This window comes from Topomyia yanbarensis, chromosome 3, assembly GCF_030247195.1.
Source record: "Topomyia yanbarensis strain Yona2022 chromosome 3, ASM3024719v1, whole genome shotgun sequence".
Lineage (NCBI taxonomy): Eukaryota > Metazoa > Arthropoda > Insecta > Diptera > Culicidae > Topomyia > Topomyia yanbarensis.
In genome coordinates, this window is record NC_080672.1 from 309664607 (window position 1) to 309687201 (window position 22595).

General features: G+C 40.3%; 1 protein-coding gene across 2 annotated transcripts in view; it reads right to left on the reverse strand.

Moving 5' to 3' along the window:
- Nucleotides 1–22595, reverse strand: part of LOC131692350 (protein still life, isoform SIF type 1) — a 432447-nt gene that overhangs the window by 221313 nt on the left and 188539 nt on the right. The window contains exon 1 of one of the 2 annotated variants that reach the window (XM_058979345.1): nt 9849–14359. The exons of the other annotated variant lie outside the window; for it this stretch is intronic. Within the exon in view, the coding sequence (XP_058835328.1) occupies nt 9849–12014 (2166 nt within the window). The 5' untranslated portion in view covers nt 12015–14359. Of the gene's footprint in view, nt 1–9848; nt 14360–22595 lie in introns of those variants that run through there. 2 annotated transcript variants of the gene reach the window in all.

Sequence of the window (22595 nt, forward strand, 5' to 3'; positions counted from 1 at the left end):
CACGACAACACCCAACACGTACTTCCACAGCAGACCTCCCTCAAAGTGTATCCGTCACCGCAGAACGAGACAAAAAAGGGAAACAAAGCATCTCGATTCTCGTGAACAAAGGCATTGCTTTTCGCTGGCAAAAGGTGGCAAAAGCACACGCGGATCAGTGCAGGTCGGTTAGTCAGAGTGGCAGCAAGTACAGGAGAGCAAACCGCTTCAACCGTCACAGAAGACACACGCAAAGGTGGGCTAAAGTGCACCCAACGAACGGAACGTCACCCAGTAGAGAAAGCCGCTGTGCCTAGTCATCCAACCGATCTCACCCGTGGTTGGAACGGCACGAAAGTGGAACGGCAAGTGGTCCACCACGGCAGAACCGACAGGGTCTGGAAGAGGGTGGAACAACCACATCAGGTACACGCAATTCTTCGGGATTTAGCAAATGTCATCTGAATACGATCTTTCTGCAGGGGCGAAACACAGACAACGCCACTGTTCGAGGAAAAGCATTGCTGGCAGGTCAAAGCCCACAATTGTCACGTGCAACAAGCAACGATCGAACAACGAAGGATCAACATTAATCGTGCAGCGCTTCATTTCATTGCACAATCACAACAGGGGATCGACGAGTAAGTCCGGTTGATCGATGAATTTGGCGAGACATAACATATGCTCTCTTATTTAGGGTTCCCTGTTGTGCCGGACCTAAGAGTCGACGAGAACAAACTGCTGGCAGGCACGCCATCCTCTTCAGGGCAGTAGGGACGCCCAATTGTACGGTTGAGACGAGTGAGATTTGTAAGGCGGTGCGGGAACCAACGGCACGTGGGAAGTCGTCAGCAGACGCGGCGAGCCGAGGGGAGAAAGCGAGGACGGTGAAGATGTGCGAAAAGTGGAAGTCCGGGAAGTCGTGCGAGGTGGCATAGAATAGGCGGTGACCGCACGGGGCCGAAGGCCCGCTGTGAGTACATAGAGATTAAGAATCAAGTGCACGCAATAATAGGGACCTCAAGATAGATGAATAGGAGAGCAGGATCCCTGCAATAAATGTTTGAGATACAATGATTGAGTAGTTTGGTTCTATTTGATTTGGTTTTTGGGAGTTAGCACGTCCCCTTTTGTTACACCACGAAAATGCTTTGTTGCAGAAAACGACGTATGAATTAGTATATAGTATAATAATTTTCGTTCAATGTACGAATTTATTTTATCAGTGAACTACTGCTCGAGTCAGAGCCAGGGTTACCATATTCACAGATTTTTCTGTAATGTCACAGATTTTTTTTACAATTTTTGATCACAGATTCTTTTTTACAGATGACAGATTTTTGGTATTTTAATAAAAAATTCACAGATTTTCACAGATTGTTGGAAATATTGTGATTTTTCCCATATTTTATTGGAAATTTATCACAGATTTTTACAGATTTTTTTCCTATTTTAGTCGTCACAGATTGTAAAAAGATTTTTTGGCTGAGACACAGATTTCAATGTGGCATCCCTGGTCAGAACTACAAACGAGCAAAGTGAACGATAACTAGCTGCTTCTCGGTGTCCCAAGAACTAAGGAAAAGTTGTATTTATCCTTGCCGTTATGAGTGAATAAGTGAGTTGCGGTTCTCCGACCCCCGGTCATTGAATTCAAATTTGAATATTTGATTTGATCGCGAGGTAGAATATTTTCTTGATGTGAAAATGAAACTTAGGCTTACGGAAGTACACTTTCTTCAAGTATTAGAGCCTTTGCAAAGCAGCAATGATCGCAATCATTTTATATTTTAGGCCGAGCAGATTTTTTTTTGCAGAGCAACCTAAAATACGTGGTTGAAGTAACAGCGTTGGGATTAAGATTCCCATGTATGCGGAAAATGACAGGCTACATAAGCTATCAACGTGTATTCCCATGAACTAACAACTACAAAATACACGATTTAATTTGGAGAAGCATTTTTATTTGCTTGTTGATTTAATGAGGCTTTAACTTTTAGGTAATTCACCGGTAAAGTTGGAGAAGTAGAATCCATTACACCTGATACTTGGAGAAACTTTTTCCCAGATATGCCTAACGATTTCCTTGTGGTGAAAATGTGAAATACCTAACCACTCTTGATTATACAATTCAAACACATCTACTAAACTAAACTAAACTTGAACGAGCCACGCTCTGCATCCATGACGGACAGATTCATGTGTACAAGTATTGTAATCAGACTGTACACCATGAAAATCATACGGAGAATGCATCCTAACCGATCCAACTCATCTATGGTAAAACAAAATGTAGTCAAACACGTGCAAACACAGCTCCAAGCACCTCAACATCAACAGCCAGCACATTCAGCGCGGTTTTGGTGATCTGTAAGCGCAAAGGGCAAGGCAGACCATCTGATTCTGAGCAGGAACACAGCATTACCGATTACAGATGGGCAAAATATTCCGGTAAAATGTTCGCCTAAAAATTGGTCCTTTGAATCTGGTGACCGGCTTTAAGTAATGTTCAGTTCAGTCGTTTGTAAGAGAAACGAGAACTACTGCGATTTGAACAGAAACTTCCGTTCGCTCATTCTCCTAAAAGAACCAGTTCTTCTGTACCGTTCGCAAACGGATTACTCATCTCTATTAACGATGATGAAATTGACGTGTTTGATAAGAGAAAAATAAGATGCAGCAGGCAACCAGACAAGTGTTTCCCGGCCGCGAAGGGATCACTACAGTGAGTTGCTTGTACGAAATCCGACCGACACTCAATAACATTTGGTTTAATTTTAGTTATGTTTAGTAAATATATAAAAGACTCTCGGCTCCGTTAAGTCATATCAATGAGCCGTGTCGAATAAACGAATTATAAAAGAACAACATTCGTCACCGTGTTAAAAATGAGTTTCCAAAATTCCGGTTCTAAATTTATTTATTTTCTAAATCGTGTATAAAATAATTTTGTCAGAAAGATGCCCCTCCATTTTTTCAGCCGACTGGAGCCGCCTATGTTTGCTATTTTCAGATACACCAATTCGGAGTATACTGTCATTGCTTGTATTCAATTATTTAGGTCGCGTAATGATAACGTTCCGCGATTTCTATGGGAGTATCTGGATTAAAACTACAATAGAGCATTTTTCCTTTACAAGTTTTTTTTTAATTTTTGTTCAATATTTTAATGTCTTCACTGTCTGCTCATGGATTTTTGTCGAAAATGAGTTATCCGTTGGATTGTATTCTGTATCACCACTGAATCATACTGCACAAATAAGATTACCGGGTTTGTTCAGAAAATATAAAAAAAAATACCAAAACATGGTTGTCCCATCCATTTGGCTCAATGGATGGGACAATCTTGAACAGCGTGTTTCTCGGCTTGCTGTTTTTCAACATGGGACTCTTATGCTGTTATGGGCAGTTCACGTAGAACATTTTTTCATGACCTTCAAAATAAATGTTATACGAAGAAATTTGGTTCACTAGTTTATTCGTAATCCCCTACGCCAATTTAATAAAAAGCTAGTTTTTAGAAAACGCTGTTTAAAGTTTTCGACCAAGAAAAAAGAAACATACTGCAGTTAAAATCCCGAGAACAGGCTTTTGAAAATTTGGAAAAATATTTTCAAAGCTTCATCGATCAAAACAAATACAAAAAAAAAACGATTTTTTGAAATGTCCCATAACAAAATCATAATTTTCACTAAGACAGTGCAGTAATATTACAATAACTTACAGCAGAGTCTATTGCTATGCTACAATACAATAACAATAAATTTTAACGACAACTAGAGACAAGCAGATGATTGTGATTGCATCTGTCTACTTCCCTGGTGTACCGTCCGAAACCGCCATTGGATGTGATGCCAACGCGCATCACACAATAACAGAGGTGTAGTAGTATTGCCAATAGGAGCTTTGGGATGTGAAATTCGGGGTAAAAAAATGCGAAATCACATAAAGACATTGCTTTCATTAGAAAGTGCAGAAAAAATAATTTGACTGCAGCTTGCCATAAAATCAAGTTGAAGATAACTGTGACAATTAGTGTAGTAATGAAGATGAAACCAGATTTCATAAAGCTTAGCATAAAACGAGAATACAGTGTGTTAAGCGTAATAACATTGGTGTGCTACAGAATTTATTTGAATCTAGTATAAGAATGCCAAGAAAATTTTAGTATACTGTCATGACTACGACTAACGTTTCCATATAGGAGCCCCTTTTCAAAATTTTGGAACTGTAGAGTTTTTGATGCTAGTATCTTGCATTTTGCATTGTACTGAACGGAATGACACCATGTTTGTTCTAATCAGTCGGAAAAATGTGCATCAATTTTGTATTAAATTTTAAAGTATGCAGGGTGGCTGTAAATAAAACAAAACCTTATTTTCAAACAAATCTTTCGAAAGCGACGTGTAAAAGCGAAACATTCCATACCTATTTCAGGCATAACCGTTAATATAGGGCGCCTAAGAGACCCAATCGATGACAGCAAGCCTATAAGTATAGGTCATGCACGTTCTTTTTCTTCCATTCGTTGTTTGGATTTTGAACGAGCAACATATGGGTTGGTTGGGCACGTTTCCGAGATATGTGCAAAGTTTATCGGGTGATCTTCACTCTACTGTGAAAGGTTAAACTTTGCAAACACAAACGACACTTAGTTTGATTGATCTCGAGGTTCAATTATAAAATTATAACATGTAATAGATCTACATGTCACAATAGCATTCATGAACCTGAACATAGAGAACAGAAGTCTGCAGCATCCAACGATCTTCGAATCCAGCAAATTACCTATCAAAACCAACGCCAACATCAAAGGCTCTTTTCAGGTCCGCCATAATTGTTATAAGGAAAAATTTCCCTTCAAATAGGATTCCGTTGATTATCAATAGATTTGAATTAACAGGCCGAAGTGTAGACACGACTCTCTGGTTATATCACAGACATTACATACCCATCTTTTTGTAACAAAGGTAAAAGTGGTCGTTATATGCGAAGCGGAATATCTAGACAAAAAGTTCAATAATTTAAAACAGAAACATTTTGTCATTAAAATGTAGAAAATATTTTTTATGAGAATGCATAATTTTTTTTCTTCGAAACCAGGTGGAACAGCTATAGGTAATTCAGTCCTGGTATGGTCAGGGGAATGGCTTGGGTAATGGCTGCGCTGGTCTATGCGGATGACATGCACTCCATTGGAAAAGATGAATGGTCCCGAATGAATCGAATCTAATGTTCGAATTGAATACCGGGGAAAAGTGGCCAACAAACTCTAGTAAGGATTGCTCACTATTCTATCATATAAGCCATTTCTGCATCCATTCCCTGACCCAGCTGTCACAAATGCTAGGCATTGATTTTATTATGATTTGTTATGTTGTATTATCAATTATCTGAATAGCAAAAATAAATGTCTGAAAACAGTTATTTAAGGTTAAAATCACATCATTTCGAAACCGTCAGTAACTTCGAAGCATTTTACAACATAAGGAACCTCGAAGAATTTTACAACGTAAAATAGCACATTCTTTGAAAAAATAATTATAGTATTACATCCTTCTGGAAGTAATTATGAAGAATTTACTTTTAAATTTAGTTCGAGACTTGATGTCCGCAGCAAAGCTATTGAGAGTGCTGTTATAAACAACTTTGTTGAAGGCATGAATGGAATTGTATCGAATTTGCTTGCTATTTTCAGCAAATTTGAAACTAAAAGAAACCAAAGCTCTGGTATTGAAAGTCGGATGGGTATTCTAGAGCGAATCTGTTAAAACTTAGAGCGGAAAACTAGGACAAACCAGGCTCACATGGACATGATCGAAAGGAAATTGGAAGAATTTTTTGTCTTCTGCTGGTAGGAGTTGGGCGTTTCAACCAAATTTACCGCATGGTCGATGAGAGAGCATAGCCCATCATCATGTTTTACCACATACAAACAGGTATGAATGCTCCATGTGTTCAGAGTATCGAAATATATTCAGTTACTTGTAGAAGAAAACTGTTCAAATGAGTTCTAAAAACATGGCAGTTTTAAAAACATTTCGTTTGCTCAAACTAAATTGACTGAGAAAGCCGTAAACAATCGTAGAAATATAATTTTATATGCTACATACATGTAGCATTCATATCTTCAATAAAGTTGTTTCAAATGAAAATTCTAATATTTTTGCTAAATACACGAAGTTTCTTACTGTTTTAAAAAAGGCAATTCTTCATAATTACTTCCAGAAGGATTAATTAATAAAACTATTATATCGCAATAATGGTAGAGTATTGCACATCGTGTTGGATTTGTAAGAAGCATCTGCAAACGATAATTTCTGTTCTCAAGGAACCCCACGCTTAACCATTTTGGGGCTAGCGTCAATCTGGTGTTAAATCGATTCCACATTCTGATGAGATGAAATTGAAACACTCATGACTTACTAACGATGAAGAGTTGTTTCGATAATTACCCAGCTGACTGCACTCGATGAGTCAGTGTCATAATGTTAGATAGACTTTGATAAAGGGGTGAGTCGATAGTTATTGCGACACATTCAAACTTGCGTCACTTTACTGCAATTAACCAAATTTTACCCAGTTTATCTTAAAATTGTTTAAATATGCTAAATATTGCAGTTGTCAGTGAGATTCCGATCGAGATGGAAGAAAATCAGCAAACTGTTCGCGAAAGGATTTTGTTTGCCGAGGTCAAAGGACTTGATTTTTCACAAAGTTTCGTCCAGAGGGCCAAGAAACAATTCGGATTGAAAACGTACAAGGTGCAGAACTACCTCAAAATCTTAAGTCTTGAGGACGAACGTTCGAATTTTTACAGAACTTCAAAAGTGAATTCTGAAAAAAACTGTTTTCAAACATATGTTATTCAAATGAATGTATCTTTTAGTGAAGATTTTTTTTTTATTTATTAACAGATTAAGGCCGAAGTGGCTTGTGCCGTATACAAAAGATTCCTCCATTCCACTCGGTCCATGGCCGCGCGTCGCCAGCCACGCAGTCTGCGAAGGGTCCGCAAATCGTCTTCCACCTGGTCGATCCATCGTGCTCGCTGCGCGCCACGTCTTCTTGTACCGGTCGGATTGCAATTCAGAACCGTTTTCACCGGGCTATTGTCCGAAATTCTGGGTACGTGCCCGGCCCACCGTAGTCGTCCGATTTTCGCGGTATGACAGATGGGCGGCTCCCCCAACAGCTGATGCAACTCATGGTTCATTCGCCGTCTCCATGTGCCGTCTTCCATCTGCACTTCACCGTAGATGATACGCAGCACTTTCCGTTCGAAGACACCAAGTGCGCGTTGGTCCTCCACGAGCATGGTCCAGGTCTCGTGCCCGTAGAGAACTACCGGTCTAATCAGCGTCTTGTAGATGGTCAACTTCGTACGACGGCGAACTCTGTTCGACCGAAGTGTCTTGCGGAGGCCAAAGTAAGCACGATTTCCTGCCACGATGCGTCTACGAATCTCTCTGCTGGTATCATTGTCGGCGGTCACCAGTGAGCCCAAGTACACGAACTCCTCAACCACCTCGGTTTCGTCGCCACCGATGCTAACTCGAAGCGGGCGGTTCTCATTCTCTTCTCGTGAACCTCTTCCTATCATGTACTTTGTCTTCGACGTGTTGATGGCAAGTCCGACGCGCTTGGCTTCTCTTTTCAGTCTGATGTAGGCTTCCTCCATCTTCTCAAAGTTTCGTGCAATAATATCAACGTCATCGGCGAAGCCAAGTAGCTGAACGGACTTTGTGAAAATCGTACCACTCGTGTCGATCCCTGCTCTTCTTTTTACACCTTCCAGCTCGATGTTGAATAACAGACACGAGAGACCATCACCTTGCCGTAACCTCTGTGTGATTCGAAGGGACTCGAGAGCGTCCCTGAGACACATACTACGCACATCACCCGATCCATCGTCGCCTTCACTAATCGCGTTAGTTTGTCCGGGAATGCGTACTCGTGCATAATCTGCCATAGCTGATCTCGATCGATAGTGTCGTATGCGACTTTGAAGTCGATGAACAAATGATGTGTGGGCACATTGTACTCGCGGCATTTCTGCAGTACTTGACGAAGAGCGAACACCTGGTCCGTGGTAGATCGTTCGCTCATGAAACCCGCCTGGTACTGCCCCACGAACTCTCTTGCAATTGGTGATAGTCGACGGCATAGTATTTGGGAGAGTACCTTGTAGGCGGCGTTCAGCAGGGTGATTGCTCGATAATTACAGCAATCCAGCTTGTCGCCCTTTTTGTAAATAGGACACACGACACCTTCCATCCACTCCTCCGGTAAAATCTCCTCCTCCCAAATCTTGGTGACCACCCAGTGCAGCGCTTTAGCCAGTGGCTCGCCACCGTGTTTTAGTAGCTCGCTTGGTATTTGGTCAACCCCAGCGGCTTTATTATTTTTGAGCCGGCTGATCTCCTCCTGGATTTCTTGGAGATCCGGAGCCGGTAGTGTAATGTCTTCCGCGCGTGCTCCCAGGTGCGTTACCGTGCCATCCTCGTCGTCTGCTGCATCGCCGTTCAGGTGTTCTTCGTAGTGCTGCCGCCACCTCTGGATCACCTCACACTGGTCCGTGAGAAGATTCCCGTTTGTATCTCTGCACATGTCGGCCTGTGGTACGTGGCCCCTGCGCGAGCGGTTGTCGTATTCTCTTCTGTATTGTTCGTTATGTGGGTTTTTAAGGGGCGGCTTATAGGGCCTACGCCAATCACCTGTCTCGCCGGTGGGCCGTCGTGCCAGGACTGCTTAAGGTCCCACCTGGACACCAGGACAGGTTTACACCTTCCGAAGAAGGGTAACCCCCCCTTCCCTGCCAGCATACGACCAAAGTTCCCACCGGGGTTGGTTACCCGATCTTCACTAAGGCTACTCGTATCCCAGTCGACGCCACGAGGAGGCCAGGGCTAGGAGTTACTGGGCAGGAAGCTAAGGACCGCAAGTGGGGTCTATTTTATGCCTTCAGGTACAAGAGGCTTACGCACTGCCCAGTCATTGTGTTTAGTGAAGATTCCGAGTGTCAAATATAAATTTAGCGCCACAAAATTACCCCAATGTGAAGTTTTTTTTTTATCAAAATCGGGCTTATTTTGAGGTTTTGTTGGACTTTTGTATGAAAGGTGATCACTGTGCGCTGATATCGGAATACTGGTGCTGAGTCATTGCTAATGAAACCTGCATGAAAATGGATTCCGAGCAGTTGCGGGGCAAATTGCAAATGTCTAGCATATTACTCAAATTCACCCTAAATTCAAATTTACAAATAAATACATATACTTAATTACTTTGAGGTTATATTTCGGCTTTCAGTGTGGAGAAAATGTCAAACAGGGTCTATATACTTTTATCCGACGTTTCGGCAACATATATTGCGCCTTTTTCAAGGAATTGGTTGAAAAAGGTGCAATATATGTCTTTTTTTATTTCAATTATAGAGGTTTTAACCATAAGGTCATTCGCCTCTTCGGGTTAGAAAAATCTCTCGTGAAAAATTTCTAACCCTATGTGCGGGGCCCCAGGTGCGCTGCGTACAAGGCAATCGATTTACCAACTACGCTACACCCACCCCATAATATATGTCTCTGAAACGTCGGATAAAAAATATATAGACCGCGTTTGACAATTGCATAAAAACTGAAAGCCGAAATATAACCTCAAACTCTACCAACAGTCGAAAATCTTCCAAAATATACTAAATTACTGTTAAACTTTGGTTTCATTCCGATAATTATAGTCAATTTACCAAATAATCTAAAGTGTCGCAATAATTAGCGACGCACCTTTAATCTATACAACTACAAAAATAATAAAAGTTTTACATTTAAGTTTCTGACCATCGCCATTACCAACAACTAACCAAACCGTACCTTTCTCAGAAACCGCTCGTTACAATCCTTGGCCGTGCCGCGCCAATGCCGATGTCTGTACCGGGAGTTTCCCAGCTTGGACGAACCCTTCAGTTCAGCGGCTTCGCTCACCACTCGTCGAATCGTTTGAAAGCGGGCCCGATTGCAGCGGTGCATCGGTTTCAGCACGGCCCCTCGCTCCGGTTCCGAATCCGGACCGGACTTGTTGTGCTCATCCTCGTCGTCCACCCAAGCACTCAGCACACCCTCGACGAAGTTGTACAGCATTTGGATGTTCGGTTGCATCGGTGCCGCTCCCGAGGGTGTCTCCTGCAGCGGTGGGATCAACTTTCGATTCTGGCACACTTCCCGCAGTAGATTTTCCCCAAAGTGTACGGTTTTGTGGCGTCGGCGCCGGGAGTTCAGCGACGCCGCCGACAGTGACTTGGTCAGCTTTCCATTATTGCTAGAGGACGATCGTTTCTTCGTTCGCGATCGCGGTAGTGAACTCCGAGAGCTTTCCCGGGACAATCGCTTTTGGGTCATTTCGGCGTTTCGTGGCAGTGAATTGCTTTTGATTCTTTGCGTTGATGGTTCCCTGCTGCTGATGAGCGCCGTACAACGGACATCGGTACAGCGGGGTAGCGAATTGCACTTGTTGTTGCATTCGTAGCACAGTGGGCCACACTTGCTGGTGGCCGGGGGTGTTGTGGTTGTTCTGATCCGCGGCAGCGAAGCGCACCGGGGAGTGTCGTAATAGTTGTACATGTAGCAGTTTGGATCGTCGCACAAGGACATGGCTGAACACATCGGGTCGGTGCATTTTGATAACGATTGGCTGCGTTCGGTACTGCGCTGTGGAGGGTATCCTGCCGGGATCGTTTGCTGGGGTTGCTGTTTGTTGATTTGGTTAATATCGCTAACCGTAGCGGATCGTTGAGTTTTATTGCGACGCGAACGTTCTTTTCGGGTTGGTTTTTGGGTAAACGATGTCGTCTGTTGGGAGGTGTACGGCTCCAACGGGATTTGATGCTGGATGGTGGCGGTACACTTTGGTAAGGTTTTGGGTTCACGGTCTTTCAGCTGATAACGGAACGTCCGTTCGGGTTTTTGTGGAGGAACGCGTGGTGGTGGTTGACCGCTATGGGTCGAAGTCACAACCTCACTGGCTGAGTGGCGTAGTTTACGTTCACGGTGACTGTGCTCACTTCGATCTCGGCTGTCCTTCCGACGAATGTCAGTGCAGCTGCCTTGTGTCGGTTCGAATGTGTGCTTTTTGAGTTGTTTCAGAGGATACTGTATCCAGTCGGTGGTACTTTTGTGAAAAAACTCTTCATTGGGCCCCAGCGAATGTCGCTTTTGCAGCTTTGCAGTGCTAGCTTTGTGTTTCAGAGGTTCAAAGTGTTGCAACGGGATTTCTTCCTTCTCTTTGAACTTTTTCGGAGCACTAGTCTCCTCGTTAACTTTACTGAAGATTTGTTGTTTTTTGAGCCATTCTAAGATATCATCGCGTGTAAGTGCTATCTCACCAGCTCCTGTTGAGTGTTGCCGTTGTACCGTCGTAGGCTTCGGTCTCGGTGTCGTTCTTTCGCCGGTACCTCCTGAGGATTGCCGTTGAAGTGGTTTTTTGGCGTGTTGAGCTTGTTCCTGTTGTTCTTTCTCGAGCTGAAGCTGAGCGGATTTAGCTTTCTGAAGAAACTCAACGCTTTGTTTGAGGGGTAGGTTAAGTAGCCACTCGGAAATATCGGATTTCAACAGCTGCAGGTCACTTGGTCCGGAAGAATGCCGTTGATGGCCACTTTCTTTAGCCTGTAATTCTTCGTCACGACGAGCAGTTCGCTCGTCAACTGAACGTGAAGAGTGACGCTGTTTGAGGCTACGATCGAAGAATTCTGTTTTAGCTATTGCCCCCGTTTGTTGGACACCTGTACTGGGAGCCTTTGTTGCAGTTTCCGGTTTCTGCTTTGGAGCTGGAGCACATACATGACCGTTGGCAGATAGTTGCTTGATGTTACGGGCATCAGTCTTTTCGGTTGTGGAGAACTTTTCAATTTCGTATTTGTATTGTTTCAGCTGTTCGATCCATTTGATGTCGGCGTTGATTTGCTGGAGGTACTTGATGAGTTCCTCGTTCGTTAACTCTTGGCTCTGTTTCGGCGGGGCACCGCTGACTTGCGAATGCTGCATAGACGTGGAAAGGGTGGAGAGGTGGTGGTGATGATGGCCTCCAAGACCACTGCTGCTGCCGGGAACGGTGTCACCAATGGCGGGGGTGGAAGAAGAGACATTGGTGTTAACACTGACGCCTTGCTGTTGCTGCTGTTGTTGTTGTAGTAGCTGTTGTTGTTGCTGCAGTTGTTGCAAGGCTTTCAGATCCTGTAGTTTATATTGCGCATTACAGCGACAGACAGGAGTGCGACCACTAACACCAGTGGCCAACCCTCCACCCGTACCATCGTCACCGCCAGAGCTGGGCTTTTTGGTGGACGAAGCCGTCGTCGTCACGTGACTGCGCCCGGGGGCTACTGGGGTGATTTGTACGATCACACAGCAGCAGTGTAGTAGAAGGGTGTTCTTGTTCTCGCTAGTATGACTGCCTCCTTCGCTGGATTCGACGATAGCCGTTCCGTTGGCGGTTCTACTATTGGCACTGGCTGGTTTGTACGCACCACCGTTACAAGGTTTCTCCTGCTCCGGATTTGACTTTTGCTGGCTCGAAGCTTGCTGTAACGCTGCCAGAATGAGCGCTGAGTGCTGGGGGAGGCAGCTGGTAATTGATGCACGGACGTTGTGGCTAATTCAATGGTTCTGTTTCTGACCAACCACCGCCGACGTCCTCTATGACGTCTACGGAGCTTCTTCTCTAGGCAAATACTGTTTATGTAATCACTACTACCAACTACACTATCACTAGTACCAGCTATTAAACACTCGGTACCGCTAGGCCTATCACAAAGTAACGGGTGAGTATTGTACAATATCACTTGCCAGCTATTCATGCCCCTCTTTTTCACAGCTCGTCACACATTTCCTTGATTTCTTTGTGTATCCCACACACTTCCCAGGGAAGAAACTTTCTAGCGTTGGTAATCAGCGAAAGAAAAAAAAAAGAATAATAAAAGCTTCTTTTTTACTCCGTAATTCTTTGCACTTAACAATTTGCTTGGATTGGTGCCAACACAAAATGCAGGGCACTGTTGAAAAACACAATTTGAACAATTTGCTTCCTCTCGTTTCGGCACAAAAATTTTTATATTTATTTTAACAATCACGTTTCCTTCAGAATCGCAAAATACACGGAGATATGCACACATTCGTCGCACTCCCTCCTGACACAACCGTTGTTGCTTCCGGAACTACACGTTGTACTGTCGCAACCGCAGTCGGAATCATTGTCACCATCGTCGTCATCAGCAGCATCCTCGGGTGGCTTCCACGAATATTATCAGCATCCTTGGGTCTCCTTTTGCCGTGTTACCTTTGCAAGTCCTTATTCACTGCCAACTTTGCACGTTCGCTCCTCTATTATAGCACTTTTTTTCCTTTGCTAACAATATTCCATGATATCCTTTCTCCAGCATAAAAGGGTTAATGTCGAATGGTGTACTGCATACAGCGTTCGAGTAAATCGATCCTAAGAATTACCAATCTTTTTTCCTCTATGGTAAATATTCCCGTTTCCATCGACGGATATCACCTAGTTGTAGCTTTTCTACATAGATGAAAAATCGAAAATTGGTGTTTTTTTAACAATTACATAAATGCTCCGCTGGCAAAACAGCTTGTTTTCGTTTCGTAGAAACAGAAAGAAACTGCAGCTCTTTATCCTTGCAAATCTGGGCGCTTCAGATCCTTTGTGTATGTTTTTGTTCCAGCACACACTGTACTACAGCATCTATCTATGGGTAGAGAGTACTATCCTCTGCTAGGCGCCAGGCAGTGAGTGAGTGAATGTTATCCTTTTGCTACTATAGATTTTATGCTTTATGGTCCTACGAGTGGATTTGTATCTTGGCCTCTGACAAGCTCGTTTGTCCTTCGCCCCTATTCGTCGCCGTTCAACTGGACTAAAACTGCAAAACTTAACAAATCGAGTGTTTTTCCGCCACCTCAATAACCGCCACACCGAATCGAGGAGTACCGAAGGACAAAACGCGAGAAAAACAACGATAACAAGATTTGCAACCACTTTTTTTTATTATTTCTAGATTCCGGGAGGCAACCCGTACCGTTTTTCTTTTTCTTTTGCGAAACACACACGCAAGGATCCTCCGCAGAACTACAGAAGTGGCAGCACGCGAATCTGCATTCCCCCGGGGGCGCAGTCAGCCAGTAGCGTGGTACAATTTTTACTTCTTCAACAAACAACAATAGTTACTGCAGGAGGATCACAATTCAACTAAACTTGCGGAAAAAGGTGGATGATTTTTGGAGAAAGCACCGTACGCGAATATGATGACATGACGCCCATATTCGGAGGAAAATTTTACGGATCTACTCTTGGTTGATCTCCCGCTCGCGCTCGTGAAAACTGTGCGGGTTGGATGCTCCGTGGGTTCCGTTCCATGGGCAGAGAGCGAACCAGATGCCTACCAGCTGAAGAAAATTCAAGTTTTCTCACTTTGCGATAGCCCGAAAAGAAGCACGAGGGCCAAAAGCTCACCGAGAGTGGAATATAACTGGAGAGTCTTGTTCGTTATACCTACCCTACAAGGTAGTGGTGTAACGAGACGAGCGCAAGTGAAAGACCTTGACGAAAGAGTGTCCTGTGTGGCAGCTCTCTGGAGATGAATCGGCAGCTTTTAATCAAGAGAGAAAAGCCTCGCGGTGGGTTTGCTGCGATAATTTATGAAATAATGTCTGGAATCGGATTATTCCTATTGATGTTTCGTAGATAACAGAAATGTACATTTTTAAGCGAGATTTTCAATTTTCGATTCGTTCAAATAGATGGGATATACTTTATTTTCTGGTATCGTAGTTCTTATTCTTGTAGAATCAAGTAGTTTGTATTTGATAATTTCAAATCCTTATTATATTCTTCAAAAATTCATACTGGTTCGGTTAATTTCTCATAGCTTTCTTGCAGTAATTTGTCGTTATTTCCTAAAAACTGTGTAAAACCATGATCAGAGTTTGAGGCTGTCGGGTCTACTTAATTTGGCATAAATACTTTGTGCATACTTACGATAGGCATAACTGACGTTAGGCATAAAGACGTTAGGTCTACTGGATGTTGGAGATAAATGAGCATATTGAAGTATTACTTCAAGGACCTTATTTTTTGGTGGTAATGGCCTCGGGAGGTAAGAGTCATGAATGGTGAGGTTGTACAATTACTCGGGAAGCTGATCTCGATGAACATTTTATTGTGCTGTATAGACTTGAAGAAATCTTTGATTAAATAAATGAAGCAGATCGACTGCTTGGCATGCGGAAACTCAGTTTGCGATGATTTTTCGACGTACAACCGATCAAATGCACATGTTTAAAAACAAAAGCATGGTGTAATTATCCAAGAAAAAAAATATATGCATTTAAGAACAGCTCATGAAAGAAAGAATTATGCATATTATTATTCATTCAACGAATATACGAACATGGCTGCTTCTATATTGATTATCTCTCATATTATTCAGTTCAGAGATTATATTCTTGTGGTCATCAAAGATAGAACAACGGGAACTGTCATACTGTTTTTGATTTCTTAAATATTTCAAGCAGTATGTTATCAGCAGCGTTCCTTTATAGCGGAATTATTTTATGTTATTATATGCCAAACTTTGTTTACGGATGGGTAAAAGTTGCTACTTTAGAAGTCTATCACTGAAGTACTTTTTGATCCACACAATGCGGACAAAATTTAGAAACAATTGATTGGTGTCAGTTTTGGTCGTTCCTCCTTTTCGCTATTATTCAGAGTTCTCTTCTCGATGTTCTAAAACTAAAACATATCCGATGTATTAAAAATACCACTCGATTGTGTTGCATTCTGCTTCGGACTGAGTTAACTGAAATCGAGAGTGCAATTGTCACGGATTCTTTAGAGAAGTGCCGTATATTACAATTAACCTAACATTACACAAATAACATTGTGTAATGTTAGGTTAATATAACTGGTAACTATGTGACTCAATTATTATTAAACTAGTGCTGAAACTTACGCATTTAACAAAATTTGTTTATATTACGACACTCACAGTACACAGTGGTTTAAAACGCGAAAAACGTGACCGTTTTGAATAACTTCGAAATGGTTCGTTGAAGCGATATACAACCTTCGGAAGAATTTGTGACAATGAAACGCCCCTTCTTTCTAAATTAAAAAATTGTTGATTAATCCTCCTATAAGTGAGATGCAAAATTTATTTCTCGTATAATTAAAGATAGCGAGTTGAAGTATTCAGCAAAGTTGTAGTAAATTCATTTATAAGAAACTTTACCGAAGGTGGAAATGTCCTATCTTTAATGGTTTTTAAGGTATCGAGCATTATTTGAGAAAAGACCGGAAAAATCATTTTTTTTCATCATAACTTTTTTTCAAGATTTTTTAGAAGGCCAAAATGTTCTACAGAACTGTCACAATTAATGAAATACATAATTTTTGTGAACAAAGTAATAAATTATGTTGAACCGTTTTTGAGATATTCACGTTTTTTGTTCGAAATACGGCCTACTTTGCTCTCAAATAACTCATGAACGGGCAAAAACGGGCAGACCACTCAGTATGGGTTTGAAAGTAGAAGAAAAATTCTATAAGCATCTGAACAAATCCTTTGTATCCGGTTGTATCCAGGGCTCTGGTAGCTAGAGTCGAAAAAGATGTTTTTCTAGTCTAAAATCATGGTATGAAACATATTCGGTGAAGCTGAAGAGATAAAGTGGTAGTGTCTTCGGAAAAGTTTTAGAGAATACTCTTACAAGAAACATTGCCGAAGACATCGGCTTTCTATCTCTACTGGTTGTTTAGATAAGGTGCACCATTTATGGAAACCCTTCAAAAATGGTTTCATTTGGTAATCTCGCATGCTTTGATTACTTGTGTCGCATTATCGCTGTCTAGTGTTGTGTCAGATTTTGTGTGCAGAAAAACAGTTTTGTTTACTTAATTTGAATTTGCAGTTTTAATCAAGTGTGACGTGAAACAGTTGCGATTCGTGTTGTGTTACGGCAGCGTACATTACTGAACTTTGCAAAAGTCATGTCATCGGTTACAGGTATGCATAAATGTAGATAATATGTGAATTTTTCAATATATTATCCTGTCAACTGTCAGTGACATGCATATAAATATACTCAAATGTGTTTTTCATTTTGCTTATAAGTATAAAATATATGATAATAACTTAACCATAGCATGATACTGCTGCTATATTCAACATTACTAAAAATGCCACTTCATCTAGGTGGAATGTATACCGCAAACAAATCAAAACGACAATTCGACCCAGGTGCATTGTTCATGTTGGATTTAAGCGACTCTGACGAAGATTCTGATGCGGATGAGTGTAATACCGATGGTGAATAGTAAACGAATTACTATAAGAATATTCCTTTTTCATTTATATACCAATGCAAATTCAACCGTCAATTCGTTCTTCGCAAACACGAACAATCAATCCTATATTGATGGTCCAAGTCTTGGTACTACATTTCATTGTGGCACTTGACCTTCTCTGTCGACAGACTTTGAAGCCAATGTCAGGGTTTATGTGCCGCCTACTTATACTAAAAATCCTTTCTCATTAGGGCTTGACCATACGACTACTGGCTTATAAACCAGCGTATTACCCGTACTACCACCGAACAATTCACTTTATCCAAAACCCAGTAAAGATAGAAAGCCGATGTCTTCGGCAATGTTTCTTGTAAGAGTATTCTCTAAAACTTTTCCGAAGACACTACCACTTTATCTCTTCAGCTTCACCGAATAGGTTTCATACCATGATTTTAGACTAGAAAAACATCTTTTTCGACTCTAGCTACCAGAGCCCTGGATACAACCGGATACAAAGGATTTGTTCAGATGCTTATAGCATTTTTCTTCTACTTTCAAACCCATACTGAGTGGTCTGCCCGTTTTTGCCCGTTCATGAGTTATTTGAGAGCAAAGTAGGCCGTATTTCGAACTAAAAACGTGAATATCCCAAAAACGGTTCAACATAATTTATTACTTTGTTCACAAAAAATATGTATTTCATTAATTGTGACAGTTCTGTAGAACATTTTGGCCTTCTAAAAAATCTTGAAAAAAAGTTATGATGAAAAAAATGATTTTTCCGGTCTTTTCTCAAATAATGCTCGATACCTTAAAAACCATTAAAGATAGGACATTTCCACCTTCGGTAAAGTTTCTTATAAATGAATTTACTACAACTTTGCTGAATATTTCAACTCGCTATCTTTAATTATACGAGAAATAAATTTTGCATCTCACTTATAGGAGGATTAATCAACAATTTTTTAATTTAGAAAGAAGGGGCGTTTCATTGTCACAAATTCTTCCGAAGGTTGTATATCGCTTCAACGAACCATTTCGAAGTTATTCAAAACGATCACGTTTTTCGCGTTTTAAACCACTGTGCAGTAGTAGGTGTTTACATAGTTTCGGTGTTCTTAATTTTTTAAGTATTTATAGTAGGGGAAACCGAGGAGATTTGAAACAGAGGAGAGTTGAAATTGTTAACTAGTGGTTTGGTAAAGTATCTTACTATTATTTTAGTTGGGATCAGTGCAAAAATTCCTGTATTTGTGACCAAAATTTAACATTAATTTTCAAAATAAGTGTCATTCGTGCGTAGATCTACCCTGTGAAAAAAGAATGCATGTCATTTTAAGGATTTTTCTTAGTGTGAACGAATAAAAATGACACAATTGTAACATTTGGTGCTTTGGAAAACGTTTTGATAGTATTCGAAATAATTGGTTACTTGTCTCAACTCGCATTCATTGCTATTTCAACTTACCTCGTTAGGAGGAGAATTGAAACAGAGAGAACACTGTTACAAAAATCAATATATTGATGCTTTGTCATGAATTTGATCAGTTTATTCTGACGTAATTTGATAAAGCATAAACAGAAGTAAGATATTTTAAAATAAGCTATCGTCGAATGACAGTTTTTGTTGATTTATTTAATAAAAACAAAAAAAAACTGTTTGCGATGAAACTTGAGATTTTTAAAATTAATAGATATTTTATCAACCCGTAGAGATTATTTTCTTCGCTCCTCGCGCTTCTTACTGCAGAAGTAGAAATAATGGTTCTTTGTTCTATTGGATCTGTTAAAAAAACTTTAATTCGTTTTACGTTTCGAGAGACGTCGTCGTCGATGTGACCCGCTTCAGAAAAGTGAATAAAATGAACTGAGCTATGCACAGTTCAGAAAATAGTAACAAGTGTGTTTGAGTGACCAGTATCAAAATGACGCTCGCATCCGAAGAACTACCGATCGCACCTGACCATCTTCTGCGCATTTTAATCGAAGTCTATCAGGAATTTGGGCTGAAGCAAGACGAAGCAACAGCAGACCTTGACTTCTATGGAAAATTTTTATAAAGCGAAAGAAATCGGTGCCTTCAACAACTCCGCGAAGCTAAGCATAAATGTGGAACATTAAATTTTCGGAAGTAACGACACACGTTATAGATGAAGAAAATATAATTCTAAGTAAATCAAATATTATAAAAACTTCTTCGATTGGAATTCAATTGAAGTTTTAGTCTATAGTCAAAATTTTAATCGAATGAAAAGCCCGGCCAAAATGAAAGAAATCCAACAACAAATAATTTTATCTTCTTTTAATATAATTCTTGGATCAGAAAGTAGCTGGAATGAAAGCGTAAGAAGCGAAGCATATTTTGGATATCATTTCAATGTATTCCAGCATGTCCGTAGTTTGTCTCTTTGTCAAAAAAAAATCTGGAGGAGTCCTTATAGCCATAAACGCCGACTTTTCTGCAGAAGAAATAGAAACTACGAAACACATAGAATTTGAACATATATGAGCAATAATAGTAATATCAGGAGAAGTTTACTCTTCTGCGTATTGTCCACCTGAAAATGCCCACAAAAAATCATTTGAACTATTTTTTCAAACTGTACAACCTATTTTCCTTTTTTATTGCGATTATGTTAGTCACATTTTCTTTTTTACATTTTAACGACATTCAATTAGCTAGAGATTACTGGGTAGGGAAAGTTATGAAAATTAGAGCCATTATACTGAAATTAGAACCATAGTGGTGATCTTGCGTGGCTTTTCTTTTATCGTTTCTCACGGTAAAGATAGACAAGTTTGTCTATGCCAAGAGATATGCTGGTGAATTCGAGTGATTCGTAGTTATGCTGCCGAAGCTCGACCCTCATCAGCAGAAGACAAAAATTAAGCCCGCAAGATATTAGGCCTGTTCTAATGACCCTGCCGCTTCTAATTTTCCGATCTGTATACTTCTCATCCTTGCTCTCACTTGAGTACTATGGATCTAATTTTCATAACTTTCCCTACCCAGTAATCTCTAGCTATTTGAATGTCGTTAAAATGTAAAAATGTACAATCTATTATGTCAAACATGGAATTTGAAGTAAAACTGCATATTTATGGCGACTTTAATCAACGTCATACCAACTTCATCGTAGAAACACTTCAATACTTATTCAGATTTTGGCCTGCACCAAATCAACCATGTAAAAAGTAAACAAAATTCATATTTAGACCTCGTATCCACGAACCACACTGATGACTTCTGTGTAAATGCATCTTTAACTCCATTATGGAAAAATGAAGTATTGCACAGCAATCGAATATTCAATTTTCATTCATCAAAACTCTTCCACGACCGACTTGGAGTATGAGGAAGTGCCGAAATACCCTAAAATCGACTTTGGATAAGTCAGACGTAGACTCTTTAGAATAAATTGGCAAACTGTATTGAATATAGAAGGAAATGTCAACGAAGCAGTGACTAAATTCTATTTAATTTTAATGAATTTAATCTCTGAACCAGTACCAGTAAAAGTCCTTGTCTTGTCCAAAGATTTTTTTCAATTACGTGAAGACGAAATTGAAAAGTAGCAACATTCCATTCCAAATGCATTTTGACGGACATGTAGGAAACAACATTAACGAAATCTGCAATTTATTTGGAAAATTCTTCCTAGAAGTTCATATTTCGAAAAAAACGGGACGCGACAAATGACATTTCCGAACAAAAAATAACAAAAACAAATGCCAAAGATGATGAAGTATTTCAAAACGAAATTAACCTATTCCACACAAGGTGTACTCCAACTTAACGTAAAGAAATGTAATTCAATAACCTTCAAATATTCCCATAGACATATACTTAGGTAACCGATTTGTAGCAAAATGTAAAATTGTGCGAGATTTAAGCGTAATCTTAGACTCCAAGCTCCACATTTAAACGCTTCATCTATAATTTTGAAGACCCTTGCACAATAAAATCGTCATACGACAGACCAATTTAGGAATATTGCAGCTTAGTATGCAACCCATACACTGCACAATGTTGCGAAATTTACGAAAAAACAAAATGCAATCACATTTTTTCATCGCACACAATTGTAACCGGAGATATGGGGCTTGGACGATCCGGAACATTGCCGTTTTTCATCAAATCAGAGGCCCAATTCAGAAACCGCTTCAAAACTACAAAGAATTATACTCCAAAAGTTGAGGAAAACTCCAACAATTAAGACACGATCAAATTTGTTCACCACGCGCAACTATGGCCGGAGATATGGGGCTTTGAAAATGTGGAACATTACCAGCTTTCATCAAATCAGAAGCCCAATTCAGAAGCCGCTTCAAAATTACAATGAATTATACACTAAAAGTTGAGGAACACTCTAACAATGAAGATGAGATAAAATTTGTATTGTGTCGGACTTTCAAAGCCTAATATTTACGGTCGCAGTTTCGTGTGGTGAACAAATGGGATTTCGCATTGATTGCCAGAGTATTCCTGAACTTTTCGTGCAGCATTTTTTGTACTTTTGCTGCGGCTTCTAAATTAGGCCTCTGATTTGATGAAAACCGGTAATGTTCCGGATTTTAGAGGCACATATCTCCGGCCACAGTTTTGTGCTGTGAGCAAATGTGATTACATTTTGTTTTCTTCTTGCATTTTATGTACCTAGCTGTCAACTAATAACTCGTAATTTATTCCAAGAACAATCTTTTAGGACAAACTATGCTAAAACTAGCCCCGTCAATAGAATAATACGGCATTATAATGAAAATTGTGAAATAATTCACCCTTCTATGTCTAGAAAGCAAATTAGAGCTTGACCATAGAAATGATGTATAGCATATAAGTAAATATTGTAATACGAATATACGTAGTCTACATATGCATGACGAAAATAAATAAAATAAATAAATTTTGTTTGTGTTTACTTTTATAGTTAGTTTATAGTTCTATAGGCAGTACAACTCGGAAGAAAGCAGAATGCTAGCTACCGTAGTTAGTGTTTCTTATGTAAAAAAATCCAAAGATTCTATAGAATATAGTAGGATTGTCTGCATAAAACGTTGTAATCTGTTTTGCCCCAATTCTTCCAAAATGTTAGGTTTTTATTTGAATGCGGCTGATTATCAGTTGTGTTTTGTCTGAAAAAGTCCAAGGAATCGATAGAAGATAGAATGACCGAACGAATCGTCTTAACCCGTTTTACCCCGATTCTTTTTAATAATTAAAAGGGAAATCAAACATGGCAATATAGTTGGGATATGGTTTAAATGCGATT